The following is a 21428-nucleotide window of genomic DNA, read 5'->3' as shown; positions in this document are numbered from 1 at the left end:
CAAAACAACCATTATTGAGAATCGCCTAAAATCAAGCTGAACTGAAGCCTTTCAACTAAGGACGTCCAGAAGAAGCCACCTCCAGACTGGTAGGAGGGCCAGAGACGCGGAACGGGCTCTGGTCCCACACTCACATGTGACCATTAAATATTGGGAGGGCTATTTCGGCTGTGGGGATCCCTCACCATCCCCTAGAAGGGCAAGAGATCCCAGCCCCACTCCAGTCCAGTGTTCCAGTGCCAGGAAGAGAAGTCCCCCTAATTGCTGGCTGCGAAAACCAGCGGAGATTGTGATTGAGTGAGACTGAGTACAGCAGCACTCACAGGAGCTCCTCTTAAAGGGACTACATGCGGACTTAACCACCAAGAAAATCACTTCTTCTGAGCTCCAGTGCTGGGGTAGCAGCTAGAAAGGCGTCAGGGACAAATGGTGGGGAATTGTCTGGCTTGGGATGGGGGCTGGAGAAGCAGCTTTCTCTGGGACGGGGGAGCTGGCAGAGGCCACTGTTTCTTTGTTGAGCCCTACCCCTTCACGGCACATGAACATAGGTGGCCGCCATATCTCAATATCTGCAGTTAGTTTGCCCCGCCCAACATTTGGGCATTCCCAGGCCGCTTCCAGCAGCTTTTTCATGCAGACCGCCTGCCTTGGCTCAAGCTGCAAACTTTCCTAGAATCTCAAAGGTTCGTGGAACCCAGACAAGCAGCATCTGGCTTGAGCACGTCCTCTACCTCTGGCTGACCAGCCCTAAGATGGCACTAGCGGCAGCCGGCCCAGGTTCTCAGCGTAGCCTCTCAAGGTGCTTCCAAGCACAGCACTAACAGCAGCCACCTGTGGATTTCTTTCTGCATCCCACTGGGTGGCCCTGAGTGGGGCCTGGGCTATGGCTAAAGTAGACATACAGCAGATCCCCTCCAAGGTGGTCCTGGAACTGGCTACCCCAGTGGCCGACTTCAAAACAAGCTAGAGCTGTAGGGTCAGCCCCTGCAGAACAACTCTTCCACTGTAGTTAAGGCCAGTCCTCACGACCAGTGAGACCAATGGTCAGTCCCTCCCACTGATGTGCAATTTTATCAACGAAGGCTCAACTACGAGAGGAGGGCACACAAAACCCACACAAGGGATACACTTGGAGCGCATGGCTCAGGTGACCAAAAAGACTGCACCATTGTACCCCAGCACACCTACTACATTAGGCCATTCTACTAAGACCGGAAGACATAGCAGCTCTACCTAATACGCAGAAACAAACACAGGGAGACAGCCAAAATGGAGAGACAAAGAAACATGTCCCAAATAAAAGAACAGAATAAAGGTCCAGAAAAAGGACTAAGCAAAACGGAGATGAGCAATCTGTCAGACACACAGTTCCAAACACTGGTAATAAGAATGCTCAGGGAGAACTTTGAAAGAAGATAGGAAGCATAAAAATGGAAGTGAAAACCATAAAAATGAACGAGTCAGAAATAAAGGATACATAATATCAAGTGTTGACAAGAACCTGAGGAAGTAAGTGCTCTTCTTACACTGTAAGGTGTGAGTGCAAATTGATTCAGCTTTCTAGAAGGCAACTGGGCAGATGCTATCTAAAAAATTTAACAGAGCATGTGATTCAGCCAAGCAATTCCAAATCTTGGAATCCACCTAGATAAATATTCATAGGCATAGACAATAATGTTAATCACAACACGGTTTGTAATTGTGAAAAATCAGAAATGACCTAAATATCTATTAACAGGGAAATATATTGTGAGAATCTGTATGCAGTGGATTTATATAAAATAGCACAGTGAACTTGCCAAGATACATTGGTGAGTGAAAATAAGCAATGTCCAGTATAATATGTGCAGTCAGCATTAGTTACATATTCAAAACACACAAAGCAAAACTCGGTATTCCATTTTGTGTGTACATAAATGCAAACACAGAGAGAAAGTTCTGGAAGGATATAGAGCAACCTAATTTCAGTTTTCCCCCTGGGGGGAAATGGGACTTTTATTTCTTTTAATTATTTCTTAAATTTCTTATAATGGATGTATTCATGACATTTAAAGAAACAGGGGTGTGAAGATTGTAGACAAAACCAAGTGAAAAGTATGAGCTCAACCATGTGAAGAGGACATCTGCAAAAGAAAGAGGCTGAAAGATGTGAACAAAGGTTCTCTGCATGGCTGGGTTCCTGGCAATGTTTACCTACTTTTTTGTGCTTTTCGGTGCTAATATTTCTGTGATGCCTATGAATTGCTTTTACAATCAGAAAATTTCTGAAAACAAAAAAGAAATAAAGGATACAATAACAGAAATGAAGAATATATTGCACGAAATCAACAGATTAGATGAAGCAGAGGATCCAACCAGTGATGTAGAAGATAAGGTAGTAGAAAACACCCAACCAGAATAGCAAAAAAAAATAGAATCAGAAAAGTTGAGGAGAGTTTAAGGGGCCTCTGGGACAATATCAAGCGTACCAACATTCGCATTATAGGGGTGCCAGAAGAAGAAGAGAAAGAGCAAGGAATTGAAAACCTATTTGAAGAAATAATAACAGAAAACTTCCCTATCCTGGTGAAGGAAATAGACATTCAAGCCCAGGAAGCACAGAGTCCCAAACAAGATGAACCCAAAGAGGCCAACACCAAGACACATCACAATTAAAACGCCAAAGGTCAAATACAAAGACAGAATCTTAAAAGCATCAAGAGAAAAGCAGTTACTTACAAGGGAGCCCCCATAAGACTGTCAGCTGATTTCTCAACAGAAACTTTGCAGACAAGAAGGGAGTGGCAGGAAATATTCCATGTGATGAAAAGCAATGACATACAACCAAGATTACTCTACCCAGCAAGTCTGTCATTTAGAACTGAAGGACAGATAAGGAGCTTCTCAGACAAGAAAAAGCTATAGGAGTTCACCAGCACCAAACCAGTGTTACAAGGAATCTTAGAGGGACTTCATTAAGATAGGAGGGGGGTTAAGGATGGGTGAAAGGGGAAGGAATTAAGAAGTACACATTGGTTGTTATACAGTAGTCATGGCTAGGGTATAGCATAAGGAATATACTAAATAATATTGTAATAACTAGGCATGGTGCCAGATAGGTACTAGATCTATCAGGGTGATAGTTTGGAATGGGGTTGGAGGTAGAGTAAAAAAGGTGAAGTCATTAAGAAATACAAATTGGTAGTTAATACAGTATGGGGAATATAATCAACAGTGCTGTAAAGATCATGTAAGGTGCCAGATGGACACTGGACTTATCAGAGGGATCATGTCATAGACTGTATAGATGTCTGACCAATGTGCTAAACACCTGAAGCTGAAGTAGAATAATATTGAATGTCAACTATAACTAAATATACAGGTATATATAGTCACAGGATGTGCAGTACAACATAGGGAAGATAGTTGATGGTATTGTAACAGCTATATAAAATGTCAAAGGGGTAGTAACTTGGGGAGTGGGTTATCACTTCACAACGGGTTTAAATGTCTAACTATTACGTTGCTTAGTACAATTGAAACTAATTTTTAAAAATGGAAAAAAAATAGCAAACCAAATTCTGCAACACATTAAAAAGATCATACACCACAATCAAATGGGATACATTCCTGAAATGCAAGGTTGGTTCAATATCCACAAATTAATTAACAGGATACACCACATAAACAAAATGAAAAATAAAAATCATATGGTCATATCAATAGATGCCGAAAAACATTTAACATAATCCAATATTCATTTATGATAAAAACTCTCAGCAAAGTGGGAATAGAGAAAACATATCTGAACATAATAAAAACCATGTATGACATACCCACAGCTAATATACTCAATGGGGAAAAGCTAAAACCATTCTCCTTAAGATCAGGAACACGACAAGGATGTTCTCTTTCACACCATTTATTCAACACAGTGCTGGAAGTTCTAGCCACAGCAATTAGACAATTAAAATAAAATAAAAGGCATACAAATTGGAAAGGGAGAAGTAAAAGTGTTATTATATGCAGGTGACATGTACTGTATATGAAAAACCCCAAAGATTCCACCAGAAAACTATTAGAACTGATAAATGAATTTAGTAAAGTAGCAGGATACAAAATTAATATTGAGAAATCAATTGCATGTTTATATACCAATAACAAACTATCAGAAAGAGAAATTAAGAAAACAATCCCAGTAAGTATTGCATCAAAAAGTAAAATACTTATTAGGAATAAATTTAACCAAGAATGAAAAAGACCTGTACTCAGAAAATTATGACATTGAAGAGAGAAATTAAAGAAGATACAGATAAATGAAAACATATACCATGCTCATGGATAGGAATAATTAAAATAGTTAAAATGTCCATACTATCTAAAGCAATCTATAGATTCAACACAATCCCTATCAAAATACCAATGGCGTTATTCATAGAACTAGAACAAATAATCCTAAAATTTATATGGAACCATAAAAGACCCTAATAGCCACGGCAATCCTGAGAAAGAACAACAGTGGGAGGTATCATGCTACCTGATATCAAACTATACTATAAGGTTATAGTAATCAAAGCAACATGGTATTGGCATAAAAACAGACACATAGATCAATGGAACAGAATAGAGAGCCCAGAAATAAATCCACGCCTATATGGTCATATAATCTATGACAAAGGAAGAAAGAATTTACACTGGGGTAAAGAGTCTATTTAATAAATGGTGCTGGGAAAACTGGACAGAAACATGCAAAAAAAAAAAAAGAAACTGGATCACCTTCTTACGCCACATACAAGAATTAACTCAAAATGGATTAAAAGACTTAAATGTAAGACCCGAAACATAAAACTTGTAGAGGAAAATATAGGAAGTAAACTCTCAGACACTACCTTAGTAATATTTTTACTGATGTATCTCCTCGGGAAAGGGAAACAAAAGAAAATTAAACAAATGGGACTACACCAAACAAAAAAGTTTTTTGCACATCAAAGGAAACCATAAACAAAACAAAAAGATATCCTACCTAATGGAAGAAGATATTTGCCAAGGATACATTTGATAAGGGGTTAATACCAAAAATTTATAAAAATCTAATACAACTCAACACCAAAAAAACCAAAGAATCCAATTAAAAAATGGGCAGAGGACCTGAAGAGACATTTCTCCAAAGAGGACATACACATTGCCCATAGACATATGAAAAGATGCTCAATGTCACTAATCATCAGAGATATGGAAATAAAAATCACAATGAGATACCACTTCACTCCTGTCAGAATAGCTATCATCCATAAATCAACAAACAACAAGTGTTGGTGAGGATGTGGAGAAAAGGGAACCCTCGTGCACTGTTGGTGGGATTGCAAATTGGTGCAGCCACTATGGAAAACAGTATGGAGGTTTCTCAAAAAATTAAAAATAGAACTACCTTATCACCCAGCAATTCCACTCCTGGGTACTTATTCAAAGAAATCCAAAACACTAATTTGAAAATATATATGTACCCCTATGTTTACTGCAGCACTATTCACAATAGCCAATATATGGAAACAACCAAAATGCCACAACAGATGATTGGATAAATAAACTGTGGTACATTTATACAATGGAGTATTACTCTGCCACTAAAAAGCATAAAATCTTACCATTTGCAACAACGTGGATGGCCCTAGAGGATGTTATGCTAAGTGAAATAAGTCAGGCAGAGAAAGACAAATACCATATCTCAACTTATATGTGGGATATAAAGAAAAGAATAAGCTAGCAAACAAAACAGAAATAGCCTCATAGATAGAGAAAAAACTGATAGTTTCTAGATGGGAGAGGGTTTGGGGGGATGGGTGAGAAAGTGAAGGGATTAGAAAGTACAAACTGGTAGTCAGAAAATAGTCACGGGACTGTGAAATACACTATGGGGAATATAATCAATAGTGTTGTAAAGATTATGTAGGGTGCCAGATGGGTACTGGACTCTGAGGGGATCACTTCACAGATTATATAAATGCTTAACCCCTGCACTGTACACCTGAAACTAATATAAAATTATACTGAATGTCAACTGTAATTATATACACCCATATACAAGGTCTGACAAGTTCGTGAACTCATCCTAGAAAATACTACATACCTCATTGCTGAAAATCACTATGGTGACCTTTGAAGTACTCCCCTTGAGAAGCTATGCACTGATGCCAGCGCCTAGTCCACTTTTCAAAGCAATTTTGGAACTCTTTTTCTGGAATGGCCATCAGACCTGTTGTCGTATTACTCTCGATATCCTGAATGTCATCAAAATGTCTTCCTTTCAATATTTCCTTTATCTTCGGGTAAAGAAAGAAGTCATTGGGGGCTAGATCAGGTAAGTACGGAGGGTGTTCCAATGCAGTTATATGTTAACTGGCTAAACATTCCCTCACAAACAGTGCCATCCTGAGCTGGTGTATTGTTGTGATGCAAGAGCCATGAATTTTTGGCGAAAAGTTCAGGTGATTTCACGCAGGCCTTTTCAGCACTTCCAAATAGTAAACTTGGTTAACTGTTTGTCCAGTTGGTACAAATTCATAATGAATAACCCCTCTGATATCAAACAAGGTTAGCAACATTGTTGCAACAAGTTTGCCAACTTAATTGTTGGACCTCGTATACATACTGAGGGAGCCAAAAAACATGTATACACATTTAAGAGATGTTATCTATGCTCCAGCAGTAGTTTGCCATAATCAGAAGTGTCTGGAAGCTGATGGTAACCACTTTGAGCACCTCTTGTAATTCCAGAAGTCAAACATGACTTGTATTCATCTTTTGTTATTGGTATATATTATTACAATTAATATAGTTTTTTCTTTTCAAAAAATGTGTATATATTTTTTTGGCTCTCTCTCTCTCTCTCTCTCTCTCTCTCTCTCTCTGTCTGTCTCTATGTGTGTGTGTGTGTATAGTCACAGGATGTAAAGTACAGCATAGGGTATATAGTCAATGGTACTGTAATAGCTATATACAATGTCAGAGGGGTAGGAGACTTGGTGGGGTTATCACTTTGTCAGGGGTGTAAATGTCTAATCATTATGTTGTTTTGTACACCTAAAAATAGTAATAAAATAATATAAAATCTCATAAATGTTTCAATTATGAATATGGCTCCTCAGAGGTACATGTCAACAAAAACTGGGTTCATGTGCCACCATGTGGTTAATATGCTATAGGTTACTAACACTTGTCCTACAATGGTCCTTTTGAAGCTTTATTCTCAAAAGTAAATGTGTGCACCTTCCTGAAATAGGTTGATTAGCTATTTTACTTCACATCAAGTTATTTTACTGGAGTATATTTCTCTCTAATGCTAAGTATGACTAAGGCAAAACCTTATATTACCATCTGCTGGCTAATAAAACTGTACAATAACATCTCTGTTCAGCAAACTATGCTTTGAGGTATTAAACCTTAAAGGACTAAAGACAAAAGAAGAAAATTGTACATAACATCAGGGTGGGGGAAGCAAACCTAAAGCCTTACTTTGGATACTTTAGTTTAAATCCCCATTTGTTCTCCCTGTAATTACCAACACGCACTCCACATTTAAAAAGACATAGGTAGTACAGTGCTAGAAAAAGGAAGTGCAAAACATTTTCTATGCCAGTTTCACTGATTTATTTTCTTAGTAAAGGGTAAATAGCTTAGCTGTATACCCACTTAAGCATATTATGAAACATGACCGTGACCAAGATCTCCATCCATCTGTTTTCTGTGTAATTCGTAAGTTTATTACCAGAAAAGGTACTTTCCCTAACATAATTTACATAAACGTTAACATAGGTTATATATTACCTTAATATTTTGAAAAAACAAACAGTTAAGAATCAGTCAACAAATCTATTAATACTAGAAACTTGTGTTAAACTATTCAAAAGTTTAGATCATGTTGAAGTTTCAAAATGGCTGAGAACATTATTACCCGGAACTAAAGAGATGCACAGACACTTGGTAGACATGATTCGGAAGATCTTAAAATCAATATACAGAGGGTGCCAAAAAAATGTATACACATTTTAAGAAAAGAAAAAAAAACTATTAAAATTGTAATACTCAATATACACCGATAACAAGAGATGAGTACAAGTCATGTGTATTCATTTTTTTGGGCACCCCCGGTATTAAAAAAAGGGTTTACAGGACTAGAAAATCATTATATTTCAAAAAAGGAAAAGCAGCAGCAGAACCAACAACAGCAAGAAACCAATGAGGGGATTTAACAAAATCTAATTTATGAGGTGGAGTGGAGAATAGAGCTAATAAGACAGCTGATTCTCTACAGAACTGAAGACAGGAATGAAAGCTCCAATGCTCTTCCTTTCACACACCTGCTGTGACAGACAAATCACTCTTCATTTGAATTTTTACTGCTTGCAAAAGTAAGTCTACTTGTAACACTGCTTTTCATTGATACATGGATAATTAAAAACAACAAAAAGTCCAGTTAAATATCACTGTAAAGGCAACTAGAATTTCAAAAAAGGTCACATAACAGTGCTAGCATTAAATAATTCACTACGAACGAAAGAAAAGCAGCAAAGCATATTGTTCTTGACGTTAAAGAGTTGCAAAGGTAAAAAGACAAGAAAAACAGGCGGTTCATAAATTGAGCCTGAGATATTATATTTAATTAGAAAGTGGAGAAAAGAAAGTAAACAGGAATAGAAATACAGGAAGAGGAATTAAATAATAACGACTTAAAGAGGAAGTGATAAAGCAGAAAGAGATATAATAATCACATATCAAGTAAGTTGAAAATAAACACTTTCAGAACTATCAAAGGACAAAGAAAATTTAATTTAAAAGGCATACAATTTAGTCATTAGTTAGATAAAAGCAATTTGAGAGGGAAATGAATATGTATCATTTTTAGCAGTCTTTCATCTTAAAAATTATGTATAAAAAGGAAGGTGTTCGCAGTTGTACTATAATAATAGGAACCAACTCTGAAATACCTGGCTCAAATACCAAGAAATCCCTCACTACATATATCAAAAACACCTATTTGTACCCATTTTCAGAGAGGCCTAATTTTCAAATTCTCATTAAAGGAAATCAAAACCAAATAGTAGTAGGCAGAGTTACATGATTCTAAATATAAGCCTAGGGAATAAAGTTAACACTGTGTCTGGTACTTCTCTATCCCCACTGCTACCACCTTAGTTCAAGAGGCCTGCATTACCCCTCTCACGTGGATCATTTTAATAGTATCCTAACAAGTATATTAACATCCATTTTCTTTTCTCCAATCTATCCTGTACACTGATAACCACAGTGATTTTTCTAAAATGAAAATCTGATGTTGATCTTGTGCTTAAAATCATTAAACAGATCCCACAGCCTATAACACAGTGTCCAAACTCTGACTTTTATGATCTGATTCCCATTTACCTTTCCAGTGTTTTCTCTCACCTCCTCCCACACCCACTGTTATATTCTACCACCACCCTCCTTACACTCCAGTATTTTTAACTACTTGAGACTCCTGAAACTTGCCATGCTGTTTTATGCTTACATTTCTTTTTTCTTCTGCTCCTGCTCTTGAAGGGCCTTTAACTTTTTCCTTCAGCAATGCAAACAGCTACCCCCTTCTATTTTCAACATCAATTCAAGTCCTCCTTATGTTAACTCTCTATCTCAAACTTTTCCAAGAAAAGGACTGAATATTCTTTCCTTGATGACTGTACCAGTTCCTATTATAGAACTCACAACTTTTATTATATTTACTTGCTTAGGGTATGCTTATTAGTCTACAGGCTCCGTGGGTGCAGGAACCTTGTCTTATTTACCAAATGTATCCTTAGTAACCAGCATAGTGATTGGCATATCACAGGCACCTGAACCAAGTTTTTAATCAATTAATGAATAAGCTCCATTATTTATATATTTTACTACCTACAAAATAAAATCTATATTCTATTATCAGTTATTGAGTTCTATTATTTATTTCCTTGAAATGTCTGATTCACTCTATAATCATTACCTTATTTTATATGTCCTCATTCTGCATTTTACTGCCAAACTTAATTTTCCCAAAGCCTGCATTCATCATGCAACAGCACCATTCATGAACTTATAGTGAATACTATTTTAAATTCAAAATGCCTCCATTTACCTTTCATAGCTCTCCATAAGCTGCCCCCACCTTACCCATCGAATTTCAACTCTTCATCTGGCCGATTTATTCATCATACCTTGAGTCTGGTCCGTAATTTTTTACCTTTCCCTTTGCCAAAACTGTTTCACCCTGTATTCACACCACATTCTTCCCTTAACACAATTAAATACTAACCACATTTTATGGGCCTATCAGTCTGATTTTTTCCATCAAAACTGTACCTGAATGTTCTATCCTCCATTTTGAACCATATACAGTATTCCCCCTTATCCGTAGGGGATACATTTCAAGATCCCCAGTGGATGCCTGAAACCACGGATAGTACCAAATCATATATATATACACACACACTATGCTTTTTTTCCTATACATACGTAGCCATGAGAAAGTTTATTTTATAAACCAGGAACAGTAAGATTAACAATAACTAATAATAAAATAGAACAATTTACTGTAATAAAATTTATGTGACTGTGGTCTCTCTCAAAATATCTCATTGTATTGTACTTACCCTTCTTATGATGATGTGAGATGATAAAATGCCCATGTGATAAGACGAGGAGAGGTGAATGACAAGACATTGTGATGTAGTGTTAGGTTATTATTGACCTTCTGATAATATTTCAGAAGAAGAGTCATCTGCTTTGGGTGATCGTGGGTCATTGAGTCATGACTATGATGATGTTGATGGTTGGGGAAATTTAATATTTTCAGACCACAGTTGACTGTGGGTAAATGAAATCGTGGAAAGTAAAACCGCAAATGGGGGTGGGTGGGTGGGGGAGAGCAACTGTACCATGGCAAAAACATTCAGTGTCTTCATTCTTTGGTATTTAAGAATGTTACTTTTCTCTCCCCAAGTGGACTATCACCTCCTTCAAGTCAATCTCCTATATATTTTATTGTATTCCCTTTTAGATCCCTGATAGATTGTAGTTACTGTGATAGTTAAAAAGGCATCATGGTTTATAGTACAATGCTCTAAAAACATTTATTAAAGGGAAATAACAGAGGGAGAAGGGGAAAGGATTAGACAGCTTAAATTGGTAACTACAATATTGCCACGGGGATATGAAAGACAGTTTGGGGAACATAATCAATAATATTGTAAAGATTTTGTAGGGTGTCAGATGGGCACTTGTCTTATTAGGGAGACCACTTCATGGAGGGTGTAGATGCTTGATCACTGCACTGTACACCTGAAGCTGAATAATATTGAATGTCAACTATAATTTTACATATCTATATCTATATCTATCTATCTATCTGGTCACCGGATATGGAGTACAGCATAGGGAATAGAGTCAATGAAATTATATTAGATATATACGATGCCGGAGGGGCAATAAGATTGGGGGAGGGGAGTTATCACTTTGTAAGGGGTGAAATGTCTAACTATTACATTGTTTTGTACACCCTGGAACTAATAATAAAAAAAAAAGAGGGCTGGCTCGGTGGCTCAAGTGGTTGGGAGCGAATGCCAAGGTCGCCAGTTGGATTCCCACATGGGCCAGTGAGCTGCGCCCTCTACAGCCAAGATTGTGAACAACGGCTCTCCCTGGAGCTGGGCTGCTGTGAGGAGCTAGAGGTTGGCGTGAGCTGCTGAGTGCTGCTGTGGGCTACTGTGTGCCGCCATGGGTGGCTGGCAGCCAGCGTGAGTGACTGGCAGCCAGCGTAAGCTGCTGTGAGTGGCCAACCGACCACCGGTGACCAACTACCTCAGCCAGGGGGAGTGCAAGGCTCATAATACCAGCATGGGCCAGGGATCTGTGTCCTACACAACTAGACTGAGAAACAACAGCCTGAACTAGAGTGAGGGGAGGGAGGCGGAAGAAGGGGGGAAATACATAGGAAATGTAAAAAATGTTAAAAATATAAAATAATTTTTTTTAAAATCTAAGAAAACAGGGCAATAACATCCTCTCTTTAAATTAAATCTTATCTTGCAGCCCAATATATAAAAGAGATAAAAGGAGCAGGACTCTGATGGAAATGGGATGCGGGGATTGGAGTGCTGCCTATCTGGCCTTTCCTTATCCACTTAGACACATGGTCTCCCTGGAGCACCTCTGCAGATCTCCTGGGGGCTCCTTGGAATACAATTTGAAAACTACTGGGTTAAGTTCTAGCTCAAACACTTACTGGCCATGTATCCTTGGGTAATCACAAACTCTCTAAGCTTTAGTTTCTTCAGATAATAAATATGTATGAGAAAGACCTTTGTAAACTTTATGGCTTTCTATAAATTTGAGGAATTTACAACTTCACAAGCCACGAGCTCAACCGGTTATATTATATAATATTAACAGTTATGTCACACAATGGTATTGTCTGTGAAATAATTCTACATTTTAAAATCCAGCTTTATTATAAATAAAATAAAGCATTCTAAATGCCACTCAATTCTCGGAATCCTAGATCCTCTGCCTTGTTTCTTACACTTGGAATTACCTTTCTAATCTCCATTTGTGGGGCAATAAAGAATAATTATTAAGAGTACATGCTTTTGAGTCGGGCAGACTTGGTTTGAAGGCAAGCTTCATCACTAATTAGGTGTGTAAACTTAGCTAAATTACACAACTTCTCCATTCCTTAATTTCTTCACCTCGAAAATGAAAACAGCACTATTGGCTTTGCAGTTGCTGCTGGCTTAAGGAAGGTAATCTGCACAAATTGTTTAGCACAGAGTATGAAATACAGTAAGAAATCAGTAAGTTCACTATTGTTTTCCTTCTGGAAAACACTGTAGGAGAGTTGAAGCATTTTGTGCTAATGTAGCATTTAATATCTCTGTTCTTCTTTGTTCTTGGGCAAAGGGTAATAGCACCAAAATCAAAAAATAGCAAGTACAGTCTATAAATGAAAAAGCCTGACACCTTTGATGGTTCAGAGTGCCAAGTTATAAAACAGATGGTTTCTTTCCAGACATTCTATAAAAATTAAATAGCATTTCGTTCTTGCTGATTTTATCTTCTTTAAAACATAGACAATGTCTTGTTCTTAGTTTACCATCAGAGTACACTCCAAGTTAGCAAGTAATTAATTAATGTTCATCAAATTAAACAGACTTTGCACAATCAGAAATTTACCATATAACGAATAACTTCAAAGCAATTACTCCTTTCCAAATTGGAATGTTTGCTTCCTATCAGAAATATTACTAATCATGGGCTATTTCTCACAACAGTTAAAGTTTAAAGTTAAGTGTAATTTTAAGAAAGATGCTAATTAGATATAAAATCATGCTAAATTTGAAAAAGGACTTCACTGTCATTAAAATTATAAACATAAACATGTGCATGTCCTTAAAAGAATATTTCTTGCCATATAAAATTAAGTAACTGACAGGAAAGGTGTTGGAGATACAACAGTTAAACCAAACAAGGCAAGTGAACACTATGCGCTGTTGTTTCTAAAATGGTAGAGGTACATGTACCAATATGGAAAGATGTTCAAGAAACATCCAGGTGAAAAGAGCAAGTTGTATAAGAGTATGCATGGTATGATTCCATTTGTGCTTGCCTGCTTTTAAAGGTATACAAACAAATTTGTTTGTCTACAGAAAATTTTCCGAAGACTACTCAAGAATCCTACTCACATTCTATAATAACATAATTAAGAAAAAACCCGAATTATTATCAATTTAAAGTTTCATAACATGGAAACCGAAATGATTCTTTTTTAAAAAGTCTTTTAATGTAATATAAAAAGAGTAGATTTAAACCCCCATGTGGCCCTAAGCCATTATCAAAGGGATTTGATAGAGGTTGTCACAGAAACTCTTTCCTAAATGCTCTATCAGTGAACTTTAAATGGAAGAAAAGTTCAATGATTAGAAAAACCAAAAATTTGCTTATAAGGCAAAGGACACTTAAAAAAATTCTAAATTCTTAATGACCATGTTACTTTAATTGACATGTGTACATTACAAATTAATTGGAGAAATCAATGATTTATACTAGCATTTGTAATTATTCCTATTTTTTTACTTGAAATGTGTCCAACCACATGAAAAACTAATATACTTTTGAGTATTTTTACAAACGAGTAAGTGACTTTCGTAGTGACACCATAACCTGGTAGTTGCTTTCCCAAATCTGTTAATAGACATATGGAACATTAAGTGCTTGAATTTGAAACCAAGACAACAGGAAAAGCACTCCCCCAACAATACATCCCAAAATAGAGGTATTGCCACTTAGTAGCTGAAAATTGTGGGCAAGTCACCAAATGTCTCTGACCCTGCTTCCCCATCTATAAAATGAGAAGGCTTGACTAGATTACCTCTAAGGTCCTTTTCCAAGTCTTGCTTGCTTTACGACAGTGAAAAAAATATCAAGTAAGAGACACTTTCATTTGCTGATTCTCAATTACTGTATGACAACAAAGAATGTTTAGGGACAGTTAAATTTCATATACAATTATTAAAATTATATACACCCTCTACTGGAGGTTATTAAAAGAGAACCATGCTATTTTTTTTTAAGGTTTCTACATAGAAACCTTTTTCTGCAGGGTTGAACATTTTATTTTGCATAAAATACGTATTTCAGATTATACTATCTTTTTGCGGTGTTAAGTGGAAAACTGACCGAGCACCTTTTCATTTAAATACAATTTTATTCTCTGAAAATTTCTGAAATACAGATTTAGATGACTAACTTTTATTGTAGTAGTAAAATTTCCTTGGTCCATGTTCACTTTTAAAGCTAATAATCTAAAGATGTTTACCTTTGGCAGCATAGGAGTATCCCTTTTCTTCTTTTTTTCTGAATTAGGGTCATCTAATAAGTCTGGCTCAAAGGTATAAAGTTCAGTAAGCTCATTCATGGTAAAATGACGCTCGACCTGCTGCTGATCAACAACTCTAAAAGACAGTGACTGCTTAGTTACTTGCCGATCATAAATCTTATCTTCCATGGTTCCCTTAGTAAAAAGAAGTAACAATATACAAATAAATAAATTTTGTAAACATGAAACTTAATCAAGTAAAAATATAGTTAGTAGGTAATACGAAGCGGCAAAACTTCATAGTAATATACTACCATAAAGCAAATTTTATTAACAATGCTACTCAATTCATGAGGGATTTCATCTGTTCAGTGTAGTTTACCTTGACAAAATCATTCTCTACTATATTACTAATATGATTCATGTGTTGCTTTATGTATTTCTGAACTTGATGGAAGTAGGAGAGCACTCAGATACCAAGGTAAACAGAAATAAAGGAGTACATGAAAAAAGGTTTTAGGGGGTTATTAAAGTAACAATACATGAGAGCATCTTATTTCTTTTTCAGTGGAATATAATAAGCTCACAGCAATCACTATAAACTGCCTTTATATCAAGTCTTACTTTCTATAATTTCAGGGAAGAAAGTTAATATAGCTAAAATGCCTATCTATTACATATTTGACATTCTAAACTAGAATATAAAGAAACTCAAAAATAATAGGAAACAGTTTACACTGTAGTTTATCGATTGTATCATGTACTAAAGAAGATCAAATGAGCAAGGATCTACCAATAAATGAGCAGTCTCTGGTAGAGAAGCCCAGATTTGTAGGCAGGTGGAGAGGGTAGCATCTGCTCCCAAAGCAGATGTACCAGTTAAAAGAGCAATTTGATTCTATAAACCTGTACTACCCTGAACTACAACCACCTCTTTGATTTCACTTATTTTTCTTAAAATTCAGTGTCTGTTTTTTAATACCTGAATTTATATTTAAAGGTAATGACTTTAATATTCTTACCTAGAAAGTATTATCTATTCTTTGTTAATATAACTTTTTCTTCTAATTTACCCACATTCTTCAAATTAAGAAACTGTCTACTGGCCATTAAAAACAATGACCATTTGACCTTCATATCTATAAGCAAGTTAGATTTAGTTACTGGCTTTTCTATGTATGCTAAGTAAAAGAACTATAAATGTTTAACTTTCCTGACCTAGCAAGAAAATGCCTAATTTGTTTACCCATGCAAATCCACCTAAATCTGAGAAAGTTAACATTATAGATATGGATGAACTACAAAACAGAAAATCAGGAGAGGCTAAAATTGACTTCTGCTGCTTTACATATAGGAATGATGTTTTCAACTTTTTTTGCCACACTAATGCATATATGTTCTGCACTCCAAAAATATTATCAGTTTCACCCAACCTTTCAATATGAAAAGGAGAATAAGTCTATAAATTATAAACCTACCTGAGCTAAGAACCTGTATACATACACAGGTTTAGTCTGTCCAAAGCGATAAACTCGGAATATACTCTGGATGTCATAAGATGGATTCCAAGAAGCATCGAATATAATCACTCGATTAGCAGCTACCAGATTAATGCCAAGAGATCCCGCTTTAGTGGAAATGATAAACAATCGTCCTCTGAAAATTAAAATAGAGAATAAATGCTTTAGTAATGAGTGTTTCACAGATATTTTAATTATGATATGACTGTAATCCTAAGGCAGCTTTTTGAACAATCAGGAGTCCAGAAAATTCATTTGTCACTTACTGAAGAAAACAAGACATGTCTAAAGAGTCAGGCTGAATATTTATATGCCCAGGAAGAATCTTATTGCTGAAAAATAAAATAGTCTGATTTAGGAATAAAGATACATATGAAAATCACATGTTTATAAAGTATTCAAGGTATTTACAGAATTCTGAGTAAATGTAGAAAATTTATGTATAACTCAAAAGTCTACCTTGTGTTTGGTACTGTTATGAGCACTGAGTACATCAAAATGAACAGTACCCAAGGAGCTGAGTGCAGTAGGGGTGATTGATATGCAACTACAACACAACATAATGAAGGTAAGGAGAGAAGTCAGATAGGTGCAAGATACTGAGGTAACTAAATAGAACCGAGAAGACAGAGAACTCCAGAAAAGCTGTGTTCAAGGAAACAAACAAAACAAAAAACAAAACAAAAAACAACTCAAAACTGATAGAAAACCTGCTGTGTCAGAATACAAGGATTTGTATTTCTGTAGGAGAATCTGGGAATGAATGATAGGTTCATAGAAAACTAAGCAAGTGGTAAAAACAAAAATAAACAGGTATACAAAAAAGGAAAACTACTCATAGCATTTCAAGTAGCTTAAGTGTGAATGTTTAAACAGTCACAATAAACCAAACACTCCAAATTGATTTAGCAAATATTATGAAAAAAATATTCTGAGGAAATGAATGAGAAGTGTGGGTGTGCATGTAAGTAAATTCCCACCTTTGACTGCAAAAGGGAAATATATATATAAGTAAATACCCGAATTGCCAAGAGTTGATATTGGTTACCTGTGAAAAGTAGAAATCATGGGTAGGAAGGGGTTGGTAAAGGGACTGGTTTTTACCTTAAGGCTTGCAAAACTACATTGTTTTTTTGAAATATATAAACATATTACTTTGACATAAATAAAAACTTAATTTGAAAAGATTATATGTATAACATTTTTTTGAAAATATAAACAAGTTCAAAGAAAAATATTACTCACTTCCACTTCCCAGAAACAACATATATTCAAATCATGGTATTAGGTTGGTGCAAAAGTAATTGCGGTTTAAAAGGTTAAAAACAACTGCAAAAACCGCAATTACTTTTGCACCAACCTAATACATTTCCTATAGGTTTCTTTTTCCTAAGCATATACATTTTTTGGTTTTACATCGACAGACAAGTATTTATGTATACAGTTTATATTTTGAGCATTCCCTCAAATTTCTTGGTAAAAATGATGCTTAATAGCTACATAATATTCTCCTGGGTAACTAGTTTGTTTACTGTGGGTAACTCAGAGTGATAAAACCCCTGGAATATAACAAGCTCTCAAGAATCATCACAAAATGCCTTTATAGAGCAAGCCTTATAAGAACACAAGGTTGAAAACAAAAAATGTGTAACACAGAGGATTAAATTATACCCCAGCTAGTCACAGTTTACATTACCATTAAAAATCTACAATATTATATTATGTGGGAAAAAACAGGATATAGAACCTTCTTAATTAGAATGGCAACTGCATTAAAAAAAACAAAACATACATACACACAATGTTAACAATGGTTATCTCTGGTCACTGGGATTACATTAATTATTTTCTTCTTCATACTTCTCTAATAATACATATTAATTACAGTGAACAAACTGTGCTTTCTTTAATTAAAGGACATATTTAAGGGTTTCTGGGCAAATGCTGCCTGAACATTACTCCAGTTATTTACATCTATTACACATCAGCAAAAGGATCATGCATATAGAATGAATGGTATAAACTATGCAGGTTAAAAACAAAAACAAAAACAACACAACCCCCCCCCCCCAGAAAACCTGTAGAGAACTTTAAAGCTCTTTGGTATCTACTCACTAATGAAGAGTTGAATGGGTTTAATAAGCATGTTTATTAAATTGTTATGCATCCCAAATACTAAGCTAGACTGGAAATATAACAGATGAAAAAAATATCTGGTCACTGTACTAAAGGAGACCACCAACTATAAGACAATAGACATATAAACAATTGTAATGTAGTCTAATTTGCAATAATAGAGGTATTATTTATAGGGTATAGATGCGGTCAATGACATAATTTGGCTTTTAAGAGCATACAAGTGGGAAACAAAATTGTTTAATTTTGCCTCCAAAGGAAAAATAAACAAAGAAACAGAATCAAGTGATTCAACTGATATTAAGAATTATTTTACAACTATTTAACCTTTAATATTCTTTAGTCTGGAATACATAAGTCAATCCTGAGATAAATTAACTAGGATATTTTTAGAGTTTTTAATACTAAACATCAGTATTAAAGTATACACTCAAAACAAACACAATTAAAATATGAATCATCATATGAATAGTGCTGCTATAAACCTTCTTGTATGTCTGCTGGTACATGTAAGCATTCTAAAAGTAGAATTGGTAGGTCATAGGGTATCTGCATGGTACTGTTAAAGCAGAACGAATAATTCTCCAAAGTGCTTATTCCAATTTATATTCCAACCAGCAGTGTGTAAGAGTTCCAGTTGTTCCAGATCCGTGACAATTCATGGTACTTCCTTTTTTATTCTAATTCTAACCTTTAAAAATAGTAGTTTAAGGGTCACGAGAATGTGCAACAATAGTACAGTGTTCCTGTGTACCCTTCATACAGCTTTCCCCAATGGTAGTAACTTACATAACTACAGTACATTGTCAAAATCAGGAAATTGACACTGGAATAATACTATGAACTCAGGCACAGAGCTGATTTGATTTCATCAATTTTTATATATACTTTTTTGTTTGGTGTATAGCTCTATGAAATTTTCTCATGTGTGTAGAATCATGCAATCATTACCACAAGCAGGAAACAGAACTGTTCTATCACCACAAACAAACCCTCCTTTATGTTATCCCTAGCATTTACACTCTCCTCTTAACTCTAATACTTGGTAACCACTAATTGTTCTCTATCACTATTATCTTCTCAGATCAAGAATACTATATAGGGCTGCTCCAGTGGCTCAGGCGGTTGGAGCTCCGTGCTCCCGGCGCTGAAGGCTGCCGATTAGATTCCCATATGGGCCAGTGGGCTCTCAACCATAAGGTTGCCGGTTCTATTCCTCCACTCCTGCAAGGGATGGTGGGCTCCGCCCCCTGCAACTAAGATTAAACGCCCCGCACCTTGAGCTGAGCTTCACTGAGCTTCCAGATGTCTCAGTTGGTTGGAGCACTGGCTCTCAACCACAAGATTGCTGGTTTGACTCCCACAAGGGATGGTGGGCTGTGTCCCCTGCAACTAACAACGGCAACTGGACCTGGAGCTGAGCTGCGCCCTCCACAACTAAGAATGAAAGGACAACAACTTGACTTGGAAAAAAAAAGTCCTGGAAGTGCACACTGTTCTCCAATAAAGACCTGTTCCCCTTCCCCAATAAAATCTTAGAATGCTATATGAACAGAATCATACAGTATTTAACCTCTGGAGACTGGCATTTTCACTCAGCATAATGCCCTTGAGATCCATTCAAGTCGTTGCTGATAAATATCAATAGTTATTCCTTTTTATTGCTGAGCAGTATTCCATTATATGGATATACCACAATTTGTTTATCCATTCATATGTTAAAGACATTTCAGTTGTTTCCAGTTTTGGGCTGTTACAAATAAAACTGCTATGAACATCTGTGAATGGGCTTCTATGTGAAAATAAGTTTTTATTTCTCTGGTATAAATTTTCAAGAGTGTGACTGCAGGTTGTATGGTAAGCATATGTTTAATTGTTTAGTTTTTTAAAACTACCAAATTGTTTTCCTGGAAAAGTGGCTGTGACATTTTACATTCTCACCAGCATTGCAAGAGAGATCCAGTTTCTCTGTATCCTCACCAGCATTGGTAGTGTCACTATTTTTTATTTTAACCATTCTGATATGAAACGGTATCTGGTTGTAATTTACATTTCCCTACTGGCTCATGATGTTGTTTTTTTTCCCCTTCATTTAAGACAGCAGATGATATATTGTACATATTACATTCAGCCACAACTGAGAACAGAACTTGTCCAGAATGTCGCAGGTCCAGAGCAAAGGACTGTTTTTGTATGAGCAAGGTGGGTCTCTCAAAAGGTGGTTGCAGGGAACAGATGGCGATTTATGTTCTAGATCCATTAAGAAGTTCTAGACAACAGGCAGGCAGTCCAATGATTTGTACCAGTGTTCCTGGCCTCTGGCTTTCCTAATTTCTGTTCCTGTGGCTTCCACTGGTACACAAGCTAGCAGTTTACTTGGACCCATGTCTCATTTTTCTTCTTTTGCACTTCAGCCTCTCATGGCATGGAGATTTCTAAGATGATGCTAAGGCCGAGAGACCTGGCTAGTGATGTTGAACAACTTTTCATGTACTTATTTGCCATGCATAGATACTCTTCAGTGAAGTATCAATTTAAGTCTTTGGCCTTTTCTAACTGACCATTGTTTGTTTAGTTACTGTTACATTTAGAGAATTCTTTGAGTCCTTTGTTAGGTATGCTAATTGCAAATATTTTCTCCAAGTCTATGGCTTGTCATTTTCTCTTCTTACAGGGTCTCTCACAGATAAAAGTTTTCAATTTTGATTGTCAAATTATTTATTTTTTCTAATTGGATTACACACCTTTGGTGTCATGACTCAGAACTTTTTGCCTAACCTAGGTTCCTGAGGATTTCTTCTGTGTTTTCTTAAACAAGTATAATGTTTTATATTTAGACTTACGATCCATTTTGACTTGATATTTTTAAAAAGGGTGAGGGTTAAGAGTTCATTTCAGCCTAAGAATATCCAATT

The 21428-nt window shown here is 36.1% G+C and overlaps 1 protein-coding gene across 8 annotated transcripts in view; it reads right to left on the bottom strand.

Moving 5' to 3' along the window:
* Positions 1–21428, bottom strand: part of ATRX (ATRX chromatin remodeler) — a 263444-nt gene that overhangs the window by 21028 nt on the left and 220988 nt on the right. For all 8 annotated transcript variants that reach the window (XM_033104061.1, XM_033104070.1, XM_033104101.1 and 5 more), the window contains 2 exons: positions 16336–16513; positions 14858–15052 (listed from right to left, as the gene is read on the bottom strand). In XM_033104061.1, the coding sequence (XP_032959952.1) occupies positions 14858–15052; positions 16336–16513 (373 nt within the window). The remainder of the gene's footprint in view (positions 1–14857; positions 15053–16335; positions 16514–21428) is intronic.

The sequence above is a fragment of the Rhinolophus ferrumequinum genome, chromosome X (assembly GCF_004115265.2).
Source record: "Rhinolophus ferrumequinum isolate MPI-CBG mRhiFer1 chromosome X, mRhiFer1_v1.p, whole genome shotgun sequence".
NCBI classification, from domain to species: Eukaryota; Metazoa; Chordata; class Mammalia; order Chiroptera; family Rhinolophidae; genus Rhinolophus; species Rhinolophus ferrumequinum.
Note: the sequence above shows the minus strand (reverse complement) of the source record. Positions and strands in the feature narration are given on the sequence as shown.